We start from the raw sequence: 16,755 nt of genomic DNA, 5'->3' as shown, positions 1-16,755 counted from the left end.
GCCGATCTTCAGAGATGGTTGGGAGCCCTGACATACATAATACAGCCTGTATGAAGACGTAGAAGAAGGATGACGTCTTCCTGTGGTGAGCAGCGTTTGGGCCTGTTTGTGAGTGTGGGTGGGTGTGTGGATCGCTGTGATGACGCAGACAAACGTCAGCTCTGGGATGTGTGTGTCAGAGCGCTTGAACGCTGCTGTATGAGGGGTGAACAGTGACACAAACCGGAGAGAGAAATCAGAAACTGCAGCACCTCTTAGAGTCTAAAAGAAATACATGGTTTGAATCTACTGTTCAAATGAAGCATAACACAGTAAATTAAATAAATGAAACATTCGAAAAATTGGCATCCATAATTTTGGTTGAATATTTATTTTAGAAACCTAAAAAATACCACATATTAGGAGTTTATTGATTCTCCGGTCGGATCAGTTATTGGAGCCAATATTTGGTGTTTTGACCTATTTCTGCCTTTCTTTTGATCCAGTGAGCCAATATATAATATATATTTAAAGGTGCGCCACGGAAAAAGTAACTAACACCTATTTGAGCTGGAATTTATTGAAGACAGGACACAATTGGAAGGTATGCGGTATTCTGCATCTAAAATGAAAGTTTTTTTGCTGATTATTTCTGGATAAGGAGATAATTTGAAGGTTGTGTTAGTCTGGGGGCGGAGCTGTCAGAGCAGACTCTTCCTGGAGGGAGCTGTTGGCATCTATCTTAAATCAGCACGTTTCCAACCGCTAGTTTTCGTGGGAATGGGAGCGGCTGCTGCAGACAGTGCAGGTTTTTAAAGGATTACTCTTAAATGCATGAACGGATCAAAATGCCTTATGGGGTTCTTTATAGTGAGGAATGAACAGTAAAATGCATTTAAAACCTCAAAAAGCTGAATTTTCATGGTAGGGCCCCTTTAAAACTTTAAGTTTCTGCAAAACAGCAGGAGCCCATTAGAAATTCACCTCCGGGTTGTGGGCAGGACTGTTGATGTGGAAGTTAGCTTTGCTAATTTCCCATCAACCCTTGTTTATACTGTCTCACAAAAGCTTATCCACAGATTTAGAATATTATTATTTTCTTAACTCGCGAATATTGTGTGCCGTTTGAGCACAAATAACAAAAAAAATCTTTTTTTATCATTTCAAACCCCTAAATCTTATTACAATAAAAGACAACAATTAATGTGATACTTTAACTCTCAACATTTTCAGCAACATTTGTAAGTGATAAATAAAAATTTTTAAAAGTTAAAAGACCCACTTCAATATTTTTTTTCTGATCATGAAGGACTTATAATAAAAAAATTAGGATTTAAATGTTTCTGAGTATTTATTCAAATCCTGTTAGATCAGGAGTAGACTAGAGGATGACATAGGAATGAATTTTCTCTCCAGTCCAGTCCTTCTCCCAGACCAAAGTTTAAAAAATAATCTCCCCCCATTCCCACTCCCGGTAATCTGAGTACCACTCCAGTTTGAAATGACCTACTTTTGTCCTGCTTCCTACTTTTGCTTTTATTATTATGATTTAACTCTAATGACAATTTTTTTTATTACAACTGACTTCCCTTCAAGCTTTCTAAACTAACACTGATGGTTTCTGGGTAATGTAGTTATATTTCAATTGAGTTACCTTGAAGGCATTTTATCAGAAAAATACAAAATGGCTTTTTTTTTTTCTTTTTGGTTGTAAGAATTTTATCCCTTCCTATCACTGTCCTGAGATTGATGGCAGAGACAACTCCCACTGAAGAGGCTGATGTTTTTTTTTTGTTTTTTTTTTTTATGGCGATGGAACTGACTTAAATTGCTGCAGGAACTTCCTAAAATTGCAAAAGCTATTTGTAAAATGTTAAATTTTCTAAAAGACTGGAAATTTCATTAAAGAACTATGTAAGAGCACTACAGTTGACCTAAATTTCAGAAAATGTAGTTTTAAAAATGCTTAAAAATCCCTTCTTCAATAGTGTGTTGCTTAAATTTGAGCTAAACTCCAAATACGTTCAAAAAAGCCTTAGTAGATATGAAAGAAGCTAGCTTAAATACTAGTGAAACTCCAGAATAGCCTAAAATTCATCAACAAACTAAATTACTTAAAAATATTAGCTTGTTGCTAAAATAGAAGCTAAACTCTAAATTAGTCTAAAAAAATAATTGGATAACAAATTAGCCCAAAACGTTAGTATGTTGTTTAAATATTAGCTAAACTCCAAATTAGCATATAAGAAATCCTTAGTAGATAATAAATTAGCCACACAAAAAGCTAGCACATTGCTTAAATATAGCTAAACTCAAAAATAACCTTAAATTTCTCAGGAATATAAATTATTAAAAAATGTCAGCATGTTGCTAAAATGGAAGCTAAATTCTAAATTAGCCTTAAAAAAAACCCAGTAAATAACAAATTAGCCAAAAACGTTAGCATTTGGCTAGAATATTAGGTAAACTCTATTTTTTTTAAAACATACTATGAATGAAAACGTGGCTCATGAATATATTTAAAGGCTTGTTGTTAATTTACTTAAAATTTTGAAATTTTAAGACTTTCTCATTCAATTAATGTGGAGCATATTTTGTTTAATATTTCAAAAACTATAATGTTTAGGAATACCAAATATAAATTGAGTTTTTACGTGCTGAAAAATGTACGGGAAGGAGCAGGAGAATCACTATAGTGCTATGCAGGCTTTTTGGTTTGGCTAAAAACAGCATAATCAAAAGACCATTTGGAATGATTTTTATTTTTAAAAATTATATAGTTGGAGTGGGACTATAAAAAAATCTGCGTTTAGGATCATTTCCACTTTATGTATTTGGTAAACTGTGTGTAAATTCATTTACATTTCCTACATCATTCACATTCTGTTTGAATGTTGGCACGCTCAAGCCCCCATACCTCGCGCGCGGCACTGATCGCCCCTCATAGAAGTGAGTGGGCAGGTGGATGAGCCTCCGTCATCCAGATCGCCGCACACCGGAGCTCACTGCGGTACGATGCGGGCCCGCGCCGCGTGAGAGGATGCGGACAGACCGGGGACGGCTCCGCGGGCGTGCTGCGGTCTTCTCTGGGAGCGGACTCTCTGCGCATACGGCTGTTTGTGAGCCACGCAGGCCCGACGGAGGGATGGGCTGGATGCTGATCCCGGCTCAGGAGGACAATAAGAATCTGAGGATGCGGGCCGGAACGTTCGGCTTTGGTTCGGTGATGCTGGGACACTTCCGGCCTGCAGGCTTTCTGATTCTGTCGCTGATCTGATTCAAATGAGGAGATTTCTGCTTTGTTCCTCAGTGAGCTGAGATTTCAAATCTCTGACAGACTCTTCTCCATCATCTTGTCCTTGTTTTGTCCCTCTTCTCTGTGAGGCGGTCCTCAGATGTGATCTGCTGACTCTTCATCATCGCTCTCTGAAGGCTGGACGTCTTCCTCTGAAGATGATCTGATGTTCCTCCTCCTTTCGGTAAAGTGACCCATCACATCGATGAGGCCGACGATGCTTCAGCAGAACAACAACAACAACTACCCCTGCCTGAACATGTCGGGCTCCAGCAGGGAGATGCTCCAGAAGTTCTCCAGAACCTCCCTGCCCTTCCCCAGCCGGGTGGAGCTGGGCCTGGGCGACCTGCCCCTGATCCGGGGCCTCCGAGCCTGGGCGCTGTTCTCCAGGAACCGCCGGAAGGCCTGTGGGCTTCTGGGTGCAGGGCCGGCTGATCCTAAAGGTCAGGGGGGCCCCTGCCCCCAGCCCGCGGACGTGTACCTGAGCGGGGAGTGGGGGCTCGGCCTGCCGCTGGGTCTGGACGCCCGGCAGGCTGAGATCGGAGCCTTGGTGACGGTTGCTTCTCTGAAGACCTCGGAGGGCGGCGGAAAGACGCAGACTCAGTGCCTCTTCCTGCGGACACAGAAAGGCGGACATTTGTACTCCACGGCCAAGCCGGCTGGGGGGGATTGGCTGCAAGGAAAAACAGCCAAAGGAGGGGGTAGAGAGTCTGCGGAAAGCGGGACAAACCGGGTCAAAGTGAGGTCCGGCCGGAGGTGGAGGAAGTCCAGCAGTACGGCGCAGCGGGAGGCGCAGGAGAGGAGCGGGGAGCTCCAGGAAGAGCTGGACAAAGGAGGCCCGGACAGGAAGCAGCCCCCCAGCCCTCAGCCGGACTCCAGGAGGAGCAGATGTTCCCACAGAACCTGCGATCCGAAGATGCAGACCTCCTCATTTTCCATTGACTCCTGTGAAGAAGGGAGTAAACACGAAACAAAGCAGGAGGAGTCCTCCGCTCCTGTAGGGGGCAGCGTCTGCTCTCCCAATCCTCAAACAGACCTAAACCACTTTGAAGTGGAACCAGACAATGGGTTTGAGAGTAAAGGAGAACTGGATGCTCACCTCCAAAGGTCAAACCTCACAGAGGTCACGAGCAACACTGTGAAAGAGGAGCCGAACCCCCTCAAGGAGGCCTTCTCTGCAGAGGAGCAGGAGGAGAAAGGAGGTTCCTCATCCCTCCTAATTTCTGAGGATGGAGAGATGGAGCGCACCTGCAGCAGTCTGGAGGAGGACTGGCATGGAGCTACAGCTAATCTTGCCCCTTCTCTGCCCCCCCTGGCCTCCATGGCAACAGGCCTTCCCTGTTTGGAGGCAGAGAGGGAGGAGAAAGAGGAGGAGGAGGAGGCAGCCAGAGTGGAGACGGAGGACGAAGAAAAAAGGAGGAAGAGCGGAGAGCTGGAGGAGAAGCGTGAGGAGGAGAGGAACTCTAAGGTGGCTGCAGAGGAGGAGAGGACAGAGGAGGAGGAGGAGGAGTTTGGGGTGTTTATGCAGGCGGAGGAGGCGCCAGCGTGGAGCGAGGGGGTTAACATGTGCGCCTCGTCGCCTGGTGAGAGCGCAGACAGCGGCTGTGAGTGTCAGACTTTTTCCTCTCTTTCTGTGAGTTCGTCTTTAGATTCTCAGACAAACATTTGTGTTCAAGTCCCAGAAAAGCAAAAGGTCAACAGAAGCAGAAAAGACCGAGGAACAGGGATTTTCAGGAATGCATCAGAAACTGCTCGATTGTAATCTCAGAATTACACATTCCTTCCTCTGGATCAGGGATCAGTCCCACTCCGGTCCTCTTTTGATCTCTTTTCAAAGCGTTCCTAGTGGGGTTTTTTATAAAATGAGGCTGTTTTTGGCCAAAATTTGAAAAAAACATGTCAATTTCTAGAACATAGTTTCTGCAGAGCAGCAAGAATTAATTAGAAATTCACCACCGAGTTGTGAGCCTTCCTTCTAGTGCTGCCACTAATGATTATTCTAATAGTCGACTAATCACAGATTATTTTTTCTGATTAGTCGACTAATCGGGTCATGTGTAAAGTGGATGTAAAACACAAATCTTAACTAGCTGTAAACTAACTTATAACTAGATATACAGCATTACCTGTGATAATGTGAATGCTGCAAGCTGAATTTGATAGCTGAAGATGCTGAAATTGATTGCTAAAAACACTGAAGTTGATAGCTATCTAAAATATTAGCTAAATGCCAAATTAGCTTACAAATTTGAAAAAGTTAGCTAAAACAGCTAGCATGCAGCTGAAATATTAGCTAAACTCCAAAACAGCCTAAAAAAACAAAAAAGGCTAAATTAGCCAAAATAGCTAGCATATAGCTGCAATTTTAGCTAAACTCTTAATTAGCCTAAAAAACTGAAAAAATCCTATATTAGCTGAAACAGCTAGCATGTAGCTGACATATTAGCTAAACTACAAAATAGCCCAAAAAACCTTAATAAACTCAAAATAGTCCAAAAAGTTAACAAAATGCCAATATAACTTTCAACTTTACTACACTCCAACTTCATATAATATAAAGTAACGACTAATCGACTAATAAATTAGTCGTTGACTATTTTAATAGTCGATTAGTGGACTTATCGTGGCAGCCCTACTTCCTTGATTTCCCATCATCCCCTTGTTTACACTCTCCCACTATCTTACAGCCCCTCACAGCCTCAACCTAACATTAGAGCAATATCAGAGCTATCCAGCTGTACATTTGTGATCCAGATTGCAAACAAAGACGTTCATGGATCTATTTTACACAAGTGGATACATCTGAATGGAGTGGCGATTGTTGTGTCCACGAGGCAACTATTGTCAAAAGCTGTTTTAATGTTCCTTTTCTTTATTATTATGTACTCCATCAGAAGAAAAATACTAAAAAAAAAAACATAATTTCCATTGGAGGAGTCCTTAACAGTAAGAGACATTTGGTCTGATTCTCTAGTCGGAGCCACAAAGTCCTACTTTACCCTTTGAACCATCTTATCATTCTTTCATGTTTTATTTATAAATTAAGATTAATTTTATTTCCTTTTTGGCATGACTAAAAACAGAAATATAAAGAGAAGCCGCCATTCTCTCGAAGTGTAAAATAATTATATGTCCACTTTTACCAGATGCATATATGAGTTCCTTTCAAAATAAAAGACGATCATCCCAGTGTATTCCTGCAATAATCCACTCCGAGGAAAATTGTTCTCCTCGTCCGAGCGGGAATCTGGCTCTAAACTGTACGGCTGGAAATCTCCGACATAACGAGACATTTTTGTTGTATCAGTAATGTTAGATTAGGACTGTGAGGGGCTGTAAGCCAGTGGGAGAGAGTGTAAACAAAGGGATGATGGGTAATCTGTGCAAGCTTACCATAACTCAGAGGTAGATTTCTAAAGAACTACTGCTGCTCTGCAGAAGCTATGTCCATGAAAACAACATTACTTATTTACAAACGACATAATCATAATTTTAAAAAAACATATATACTCTATATATATCTTAAGTATTTACCGTCTGGACACCTACTAGCCAGTATTGTGCAACATGAGATAAAATGTGCTTTAAACTCAAAATTAACTGAGGAATCGCAAAAAAAATCAGACTTTTTATCTTGGAATTTTGGAGTAAGCATTAAAAACCCTTTATTTCAGTTGGAATGTAAAAACTTACAGAATTTATTTTCTTTGGCAAAAATGTATAAACTTAACAGATTTAAATTAAATCCAATCTAATTTAGTCATTCTTACTTTTAAAACTATTAACTCCTTCAGGCAGAGAGCTGCTCTTAGGGTAAAAGAGTCCCATGTGGCTCGGCAGCCAGTCTTCCTTCAGCTTTAGTTTGAAAATCCACAAAGCTTCAAAATAAAACTTTGTTAAATTCCTCTGGACCCAAACTGTGTTGATACTCAGCGAGGATGTGAGCTGCAGGCTCAGTCTGAGCCGTGAAGGTTTGCAGAGGTTGAATAGAAGCTTCGGTCTTGTTTAGAAAACGTCTAAAGTTTTTATTCTTTCTTCCTGGAACCTCTTGTTCTGTCAGACCTTCTCCTCCAGACCCACAGATCAAGCGTTCTGGTTCCTCGGTGTACCTGGTGAATAATCCCTCATTAATCCGCGGTAGAACTTCCTGTTCCACGCTGGTTTTTCACATCTGAATGCTAACACATGTATTGGTCACTATTGAAGTCTGCAACAATTTTGGGGAAATTCTTGGACATGTTTTTTTAGATTTAAAAAAGTTTTGCAAAACAACAAACGTCGTCAGATCCAGTGACAACTTTGTGATTGACTTAGATACCCAAAGATTTAAAAACTACTGTTTAAAACACTAAATTCTGCAGGTCCAGTCATCTTTATAATTCAAGACGTTTACCTCCCCCAAATAGCCAGTATTGATTAGTGATTATGATCCGTTTAGTCATAAATCAATAAATCTGTTTTTACCTCAGGGCCAAAAAGAGTTTAAACTCAAGTTCATGAAGCATTTATGCTTCAGGTTCTGCACACGTTTGGGGCTGTCCCATTGACTGTAAATGAGAACTGGACCGAGTGACTCCTCCCTCCTGGAATTCCAAACAGGAAATACTCCAGGAAGCCAAAATCCCATAGACTTCTATTGAGAATCAAACAGCCATTACTCAGTCATTCTATTGGTCAGAATCACCGTTCTTGCTCTGATACTTTTTTATTTTAACATCTTCTTGATATTTCTGGCTTTGTTTCTGTAGTTCAACTTATTCAAGTCATAAACTGGCCAATCAGAGGCCTCAATAAAAGTAGGCGGAGCTTCCAACCCTGAAGTCTTAACGTTTAGAACATTTGATTGACGGATTTTGTGTAGTTCACTTTCAAGTGGTGTGGGTGTGGCCTTCCAACAAGCTCTCTCCTGATTGGCCAGAGTGGTTACCATAGAAACGATTCTCACCAACATCGTGGCGTCCTTAAAAACGGCGACTGATTTGGAGCCTTAAGTGAATCGTTTTCTATGGGTGACGTCACACTTGCTCAGTCCAGTTCTCAGATACAGTCAACGGGATGTTGATCAGTTGAAGTTAGACAGTAGAAGAGCTTTTGATCATAAATCCTTTTTCATTCGTTTGAAATGTTTCGTAGATGGTGTAGTTTTGTTCCAACTTGAAGTCGTCTTTTTTAACTTTGGTTCTGATATTTTACATAATTTAAGATTAGATTCTGAAATGTAGATTAAAATACTGGTGATGCTAAATTACTTAATAAATGCTAAACTATCCGTAGAATATTTACAACTATTTAAAGTTGGTTAAATCACTAAAATGGAAATGTTGGACGGCTTTAATATCATTGTAATTGTCCAAACATCCTGTAAAAAGTAAAAAATGAATATAGCAGGAACGTGTATTTATTCTTTGTATACGTCATGACTTTGTAACTTAAGGTTTTAATCTAACAAATACGTCAACAATAAACACAAACCTCAGCAAATACATAAAACTGGACAGAATAAACAGAAAACACTTTTACCCACAACGCATCTGGTCATGGGGTGGATGGGGTTGTTTTAATATGCCAGGTAAAAAATGTGAAAGACACCAAAAAATAAAACAATTAACATTATAGTTTGCTGAAAGTTGAATTTGATCTGCTAAAAATCTTCAATTTACATGAAATGTAAATTTAGCTTTAAGTGTTAATATTGTTGTTTTGACTTTTAGAATTTTGTCATTAGATAAATTGACATCATTACATAATTTTATGCTTTTAAAATAGTCTCCAACTAGTTCTGCTAAACCATGTCATTTACAAGGATCTGCAGACTTTTATACTGAAAGAGCCGTTTAAAACCGTTTCTTATTGAGAAAAACTCAATGGGACCTGTAAAGTCCCACTTTACTTTTTGAGAAATTCACTTTTTTCATGTTTTTTTGGCTTTTAATCAATTCATTTGTAAAACACACACAAGAGTTTTGTTTAAGTAAAATGTGTCCAAGTTACTTTCAAAATAAAATACATTCTGTGTTATAAGATGCTTCTGCTGCAGCAGATTTCCTTGCATAAAAATTCAAGAAAAAAATGTTATTCTACTATTAAACCCCTCTCACAGTAGATTACGCATCTGAGAAGAATTTTGTCTCGGTTATCTGACATGTTAAAAATAAGCAAAAATGGCAAAACTCAATTAACTGAAAGCAGATTAAACAAAACTACAAACCAATAATTTATTCAAATTGTTAGCATTGAATGAAGGAGCTGCATGGACAATATAAATCTGAATAAATCCTTATTAACTTGAAAACCAAATTATTCTATTGCTAAAAGAAGGATAAGAAGATTTAGAAAAGCTTAAAATAAATTAAAATGTTGCCAAATTAGGGTCAAAACACCAAAATGAAAACTTAGGAGCACATGTGACAACAGAAAAATAGTACATGTAATTAAAAATATTAGTGAGAACTATAATACAGTTGAAAAAGGAGATTTAAAGTCTTGATTATATTGAATCTGTTTAAAGCCCCTCCCCCTTTCATTTATTATCTGTGAATTTAATAAATACGTTCAAATGTTTTTTAAAATAATTGTATTTTTAATTTTAATATGCAAAAATCTTGCATTATTTGTTGGAACCATATAATTATAATCATATATATGTATCAGTCAGTAATAATTGTTATTTTTTATGTGTTATGACGCTTTGATGATCAACTATGTTGGTTAAAAATGATTTTTTTACTTCGGTAAGCACACTGTTGATGATTTCTCTGTGGCGTCCTGACCTGATTCCTGAGTGATCACTCCCTCTCACTACAAGACATTAGTCTTTCAGACAGAGAGGGAGGGAGGAGTGAAACGGGACGGAGGACTCCAAGCGCTCGCTGGCCTCGGGTCAGTAGACTCACAGAAATGCGAGCAAGCATCGCTTCCATCCATCACGCCACATCTGAGATGAGGCTGAATCGTTTCACCGCAGCATTTCTTACAGCAGCTCTCTCTAAACAACTGTGGACAACACAGTCATGCACAAGGAAGTGCAGTTTTACTTTTGCAAATCGTCCAATGAGATTATATTTAAACAAATACTCTCACTGCAGAGGTGTAATGGCAACAATTTACATTTCTAAAAAAGAAAAATGCACTTTATTTAAGTTTTTCTGAGTCATTTATTTATAAATATTCACTATAAATGAATAAATAGGCCTATAATTTAATTTCTTTTACTTTTTGTTACTTTTTCAAAACTTTTTTCACTTCTGACGGCAGCACATACAAGTTCCCTTCAAAATAAAATACACCCTTGTGTCAAAAATAATTATTCTGGCTCAGCAGATTTATTTAAAAAAAATTCAAGAAAGCCAAATCAAGCACACCACTATCCATCATAATAACTTTTTCTCCTTTTACTATTGAATAAAACATGACAACATTATTGTAAAAAACATTTTTTAATGATTATACGTGTGCTTTAAGCTTATTCTAAAAATAAATCACTCTTAAATCACAGTTACACCCTCCAGTTTTGTGCCGTCATTTCTTCTTCTGTGGTGTTCTAGTTAGACTCTGCTCTGTTTGAAACATCACAGGCGACTCGAGCCTCTCCACGCCGGCGGGAGAAGATCCCTCCTCCTCTCCTCCGTCTGACGCCTCCTGGGCAGCCTTTCCTCTGCAGACGTCGGACTCGGGCGTTGAGGAGCACCAGTGGTGGCCCGCCAGCGCTGTGGAAACCAGGAACGACAGGCCGTCAACCAATCACAGTGTGGTAAGTGACTGCGCCCGCCTCCTACTTCCTGTGGTTTACAGTTTTTACCTTCAAAGCAGCAAAAACTTGCATCTATGATCACTTTTATCTATTTTCAAAACTTTCCCAGTGTACTTTTAATTATAATTATACCATTTTATTTTTAAAAATGCATACTTGAATAAATGTAAAGAGCAGTCGTGAGTTAGAGAAGTTCAAACCACAATCTGAGGACAAACATGACTTTTTAATTTCAACACTGCCTGAGAAAAAAACGAGCCATTTATTTGAATATTCTCTTTAGTTTTGAAACAAGCTTACTGTTTTTATTGAAATAATATACATTCTGCACTTCAATTTTTATATCGAATTTTTATAAATAAAATTAAAAATTGTGTAAAATTATAAAATTTGCTCAGCATCAACAAGCTTATTAAAAACAGATTTTTAAATCTGAATTCTTTCCAAAAGCAGTGACAAATATCCTCTTTTCTGTTTCTCCGGCAGGCATCCGTCTTTACTGAAGCTTTCCCCACGCCGCCCGATTCGCTCGGTAGTGACCCCTGCGACCTCGACGCCGCCATCCTCACCCTGACTCATCTCCTCAGGGGCAAAGCCGCCCAGGACCTCAGGTGAATTTACTGGATCGATGGTGTGAGATGAATTCCTCTCATTTGTGACGATCCAGCATGAAGTGTTTTTGAACAGTGTTCATTTGTACTGTCGGACTCACGTGATGAGAGGACGGCGGAGAGACCAGACTTTCTCTGAGGTCCAAGCTGATGCTTGTTTGGTCAAAAGGACGCAACAGTCAAGACTTTAGAAAAAGATTTAAATGTGGATCTGAAGCCAGTTTAGTTGGTGGAAAAGACTTTTGAAATCCCGGGGATTGTTTTAAATCAGGGGTCCCCAAACTATGACCTGCAGACCTCCTCCACATTTGGCCTGGCCCTACTGCTTTGGCTAAATTAGACATTTTTTCAGTTTTTAGACTCTTTTGGGGTTCTGCTAATGTTTCAGCTACATGCTCTCTTTTTTCACAAATTTAGGCTTTTTTCAGGTTTTTAGGCTACTTTGAAGTTTAGCTAATATTTCAGCTACATACTCGCTGTTTTGGCTAATTTGGGCTTTTTTCAGGTTTTTAGGCTACATTGAAGTTTGGCTAATATTTCAGCTTTATTCTAAGTATTTTGGCTAAATTAGACATTTCCCAGTTTTTTTAGGCTAATTTGGCATTTAGCTAATATTTCAACTACATGGTAACTGTTTTGACTAATTAGGCTTTTTTCAGGTTTTTAGGCTACTTTGAACTTTAGCTAATATTTCAGCTGCATGTTTTGGCTAAATTAGAATATTTTCCAGTTTTTAGGCTATTTTGGAGTTCAGCTAATATTCAGCTACATGCTAGCTGTTTTGGCTAAATCAGACACTTTCCAAAGTTGTTTTGGCAAATTTGACATTTAGTTAATATTTCAGCTACATGGTAATTGTTTTGGCTAAATTAGGCTTTTTTCAGGTTTTTAGTCTACTTTGAACTTTAGCTAATATTTTAGCTACATGCTAGGTGTTTTGGCTAAATTAGACATTTTCCCATTTTTTTAGGCTAATTTGGAGTTCAGCTAATATTTCAGCTACATTCTAGCTGTTTTGGCTAATTTAGTCTTTTTTCAGGTTTTTAGGCTACTTTGAAGTTTAGCTAATATTTCAGCTACATGCTCGCTGTTTTGGCTAATTTAGAACTTTTCTTTTGGTTTTTTTTTTGGGCTAATTTGGCCCTTATCTAATATTTTAGCTAGCTATCAGCATTAGCGTTTTGAGCTATCAACTTAAGTGTTTTCAGCTATCAGCTTCAGTGTTTTTATCTATCAATTTAAGCATCTTCAGCTATTAATCTGTCACAGGTAATGCTACATATCTAGTTTTTAAAATGTTTTAGTATATTTTCTGTGAAGATTACAGAAGAGAATTGTGTAACATTTGGCTATGTGTGGCTTTCTGGAAAACTGTAAATGTTTACATTCAGGCTGTGATTGCTACACTTTTTCTGTTAGCCCACAAACCGACCCGGTCCCCCGTAAGAGAAGAAAACAGTTATGTTGCCTTCATATACCGGACTAGAGCTGGAGCAAGACTAGTAGGTGGCTAGTAAACAGTAGAGAAACGAAGGGGTGAGGAAGCCCCTCCCTACTTCTCATGCGATTCACAATCCCAGAGTAGCATAAGGGTGTTGTGAGTTTGCTTTTACATACACTCTTGATCCTCTACAGCAGGGGTCCCTAAATCTAGGACTCAAGGGTCAGTGTCCTACATGTTTTCCAACCAATCTGCTATTGAAGCCCCTTATTGGCTAAACGCACCTGATCCAGGTAATCATAAAAGTCCTGACCTCCAGCTCTCTCTAGATGATTTAGTGGAGACATATGCCAACATCCTCCTGTGCGGAGGACGTCCCACAGCAGACCCATGAAACTCTGGAGAGATTACATCAGCCGGCTGCTCCGGAGAACATCTCCACCCTCCAGGAAGAGGTGGAGGAGATGCCCTGGATTAAAGGGGAAGCAAATGTTTGAATGGATAAATGAAATGAACTGAAACTGAACGTAACCCCGCCTACTTTGTGTGACTCTGCAGTTTCCTGGACAGCTTCCATGACTTGAACAAAATGATTGGCCAGAGATACAAGAGAGGCAGCAGTGTGTCTCGACAGCTGCTGCTACAGACTTTGCATCTTCAGGATCCAGAGACTGTGAGTGAGATCATCATGGAACCATCAAGTTTCAGTTTTCCATTTTCCTAAAAAAACAAACAAAAAAAAACAAATAAGGACAAATATCTTCCCTCCTTTCACTTATTAAAGATATCTTCTTTGCATTTTGATTTTATTGCTCTTATTTTGTTGATTTGGCTTAAACTGATTCTGACTGTTCCAACCTCTGTAGGTAAAGGAATTGCCTCCTAAGTCAATGACAGGTGGGGGTATAAAATTGATCGACCAAAATAATAAAACTTTGTGAAATAAAATCACCAAAAAAATGTTATTAAATGTATCTTATTTTAGAACTAGTGATTCCCCAGACCAGAGAGGTCTGCAACCTTTAACACTAAAAGAGCCATTTAGTCAAGTTTTTCACAGACCAGAACCCAACGAGAGCCACAAAGTTTCACTTTATCATTTAAAAATGCATAATATTTATGCTTTTTATCAATTACCATTTATCTATAAATGCAGTTTTTAAATATTTAAATAATTGAATGAAAACAGTGTCTATATATATGTTTATAAATAATTAGGGCTGTCAGATTTGTCGCGTTAATTTCACGTTAACTTGACATGTGCATGACGCCGACAATTTTTTTGACGCATTAATCGCTGATTTTCTCCTCTAACTCACCGGCTGCTCTCACTCGATCACGGGCGGGTCTCCAACCACCGAGCTGCGAGCTAGAACCGGCCGGCGCTAGGACCTGGAGAGCTCCTGCACCCTAACCCGGCTCCGGTTCGCGTCCAGTACCACGTCTGGTGGTACCGGCTCGCGTCCGGCGCCGCGTCCCGAGAGCTGCGGACCCTCGACATTCCGAACAGCAGGCGCACCGGGGGAGGTTTTAAATGTAGTTGAAACGATGGCAGTTATTTGTAGATGAAAAGACAAATCTCAGCTTTGAGTGTGTGGCCCGTCTAACATATTAGCTAAACTACAAACCTCAATAAATGCCAAATTAGCCAAAAAAGCTATCACGTTGCTTAAATACTCACTAAACTGCAAAATAGCCTAAAAGACCACAGTAAATTAGTCAAAAACGTTAGCATGTTTGCTAAAATATTAAGCAATATGCCAATTTTTATTATTACTATAAAAGATTAAAACATAGTTAATGACTAAATTTAAAGAATTGTTGCTAATCTACTAAAAACTTTGAAATTTGAAGGCTTTCTCATTCATTTTCCTATGGGGCATATTTTGCTCAATATTTAAAAAACAATAAAGTTTATGAATATCAAAATTACAAGCAGTAATGTTCTGAACGAGCTGTTTTGATACCAAGTTTGCTGGAATCGCAGAAAGTGTGATTGAGTTTTTATGTGCCGAAAAATGTACGGAAAGGAGCAGGAGAATCACTATAGCACACAGTAAAAACAAATGTAATAAATAAGAGAATAAAAACATAAAAGGAAAATAAATAAATCATGGCAGTAATAACATAATAAAAGAAAACATTGAGGTAAAAACATAAAAATGTATTCAGTCATAATTTCATTCAAATGTGTGAAGTCTTTGTGGGTTTTTGTCCTCTCTGCAGGAAATACAAACCGCGTCCTGGACTACTACCCGCCGCCTCTCCCCTGGCCTCCCATCAGCCAATCAGCATGCTCCGAGCGGCAGACGACGACTATCCTACGACTACAACAGAAACACCGCGGAGTAGCTCTGCTGCGTCAGCTCTGTTCCTAACTGCCTGAATGACTGCAGGTTCATGCCTCGTGTTTGATCCGACCGTTTTTGCACTCTCCGTGTGGCGATCCGCAGACCGACGGTGGAGGTTCTGAAGGAAAAGGGAATAGTTTCACTTCACACGTCTCTCCATCTTCTTCTCCATCAAGCTTTCAGTTTCTTCATGCTGTTGTTGGGCCTTGCCACCATGTTGAGATAAGATGCTCAACTACTGATTGAAGTGACCACAAGTCACCGTGAAAGGCAGTTCTTCTGAAATAACACAGTTTACGTCAACATTTTACCAGGAAACCACTTTTTAGGGTCTTTTTCACAACTATTCACTTTCAAAGGAAGTTTCTTTACATTAAGCTGCCGTTTTTTTGCAGAATGAGAACGAGTTTAGCAGACATTTTTGAAATTCCATTATAAATACATACAGTGAGGCAAATACGTATTTTTGCAAATTCTCCCACTTAGAAATCATGGAGGGACCTAACTTTGTCATTCTAGCATTTCCACTGTACCAGACATAATCTTAAAAAAATTTGGAAATTACATAATTTATTTGTATGCAACTACTCCATATAAACACTGAACACCCGAGAAAATCAAAGTTTGGAAAGTGGCCTTGGTTTGCGATTACACAGGTCAGACGTTCTATGGAGCTAAATTTGGGCCAATATTATGTGAAACCCAAATAAAACAAATTGAAAAAATATTGGGGTTTGGCCAAAAAGAAGGTTAAAAGTCAGAAACTTTTTGCTATTCTAAAATAAAATTAATTATTCTCAGCTTCAAATTTTCTGTTTTTTAGGTTTCAAAACTCTAAATTTCACATTTTCAAATCTTGTCTTCACTTTTACTCTTTTCTTTGTTGAATTGGAAAATTTCAGTTTAAAAACTTTCAGCCCCGTTGTGTTGTGTTGGGGCGGGGCTAACATGAAGGACCAATCAAAATCATTGAGGGTGGTAACTTCAGTCCCGGTGCATTCACTGACTCTGAGAATTTTTCAATTGAATTTTATTTATATTTTTGTGATATATCACAAAAACAATTCCGTGCATTCATATCACAGAACTGTGATGGTTATGGTCAGAATAGTTGATTAGTCTGTACTATCATAGTCTGAAGTTGTCCCAAGACGGGTTTTAGCGCATCCAAAACGCTGTTGTAGCCCGTTTAAAACGCCATTTTATTGTGTTGTTGACATTCATCAAAACTGTCCTTATTAAGCATTAAAAACATTGAAAACGTCTGTTTTAAAGTCCTTTAAATGTTGTTTTAGCCCCGCCCTGATGCGCCACAACAGGACCAAAAA

The 16,755-nt window shown here is 39.0% G+C and overlaps 1 protein-coding gene across 1 annotated transcript; it reads left to right on the top strand.

Moving 5' to 3' along the window:
- The first annotated feature begins 2,921 nt into the window (after positions 1-2,921).
- Positions 2,922-16,749, top strand: si:ch211-14c7.2 (actin cytoskeleton-regulatory complex protein PAN1). Its single transcript, XM_024277643.2, has 5 exons — positions 2,922-4,878; positions 10,849-11,024; positions 11,511-11,635; positions 13,635-13,749; positions 15,303-16,749. The coding sequence occupies exons 1-5, from the start codon at positions 3,480-3,482 to the stop codon at positions 15,426-15,428; spliced, it is 1,941 nt and encodes a 646-aa protein (XP_024133411.1). The 5' UTR covers positions 2,922-3,479; the 3' UTR covers positions 15,429-16,749.
- The last annotated feature ends 6 nt before the right edge of the window (positions 16,750-16,755 follow it).

This window comes from Oryzias melastigma, linkage group LG13 (genome assembly GCF_002922805.2).
Source record: "Oryzias melastigma strain HK-1 linkage group LG13, ASM292280v2, whole genome shotgun sequence".
Lineage (NCBI taxonomy): Eukaryota > Metazoa > Chordata > Actinopteri > Beloniformes > Adrianichthyidae > Oryzias > Oryzias melastigma.
This window is presented reverse-complemented; position numbering and strand designations above follow the sequence as displayed.

What these genes read in the sequence shown, in the direction of transcription:
- si:ch211-14c7.2 (XM_024277643.2), top strand. Translation starts at nt 3,480, where the DNA reads ATGAGGCCGACGATGCTTCAGCAGAACAACAACAACAACTACCCCTGC. An exon ending in AAAGCCGCCCAGGACCTCAG is followed by an intron (nt 11,636 to 13,634) that starts GTGAATTTACTG and finishes GTGACTCTGCAG; the next exon opens with TTTCCTGGACAGCTTCCATG. An exon ending in ATCTTCAGGATCCAGAGACT is followed by an intron (nt 13,750 to 15,302) that starts GTGAGTGAGATC and finishes TCCTCTCTGCAG; the next exon opens with GAAATACAAACCGCGTCCTG.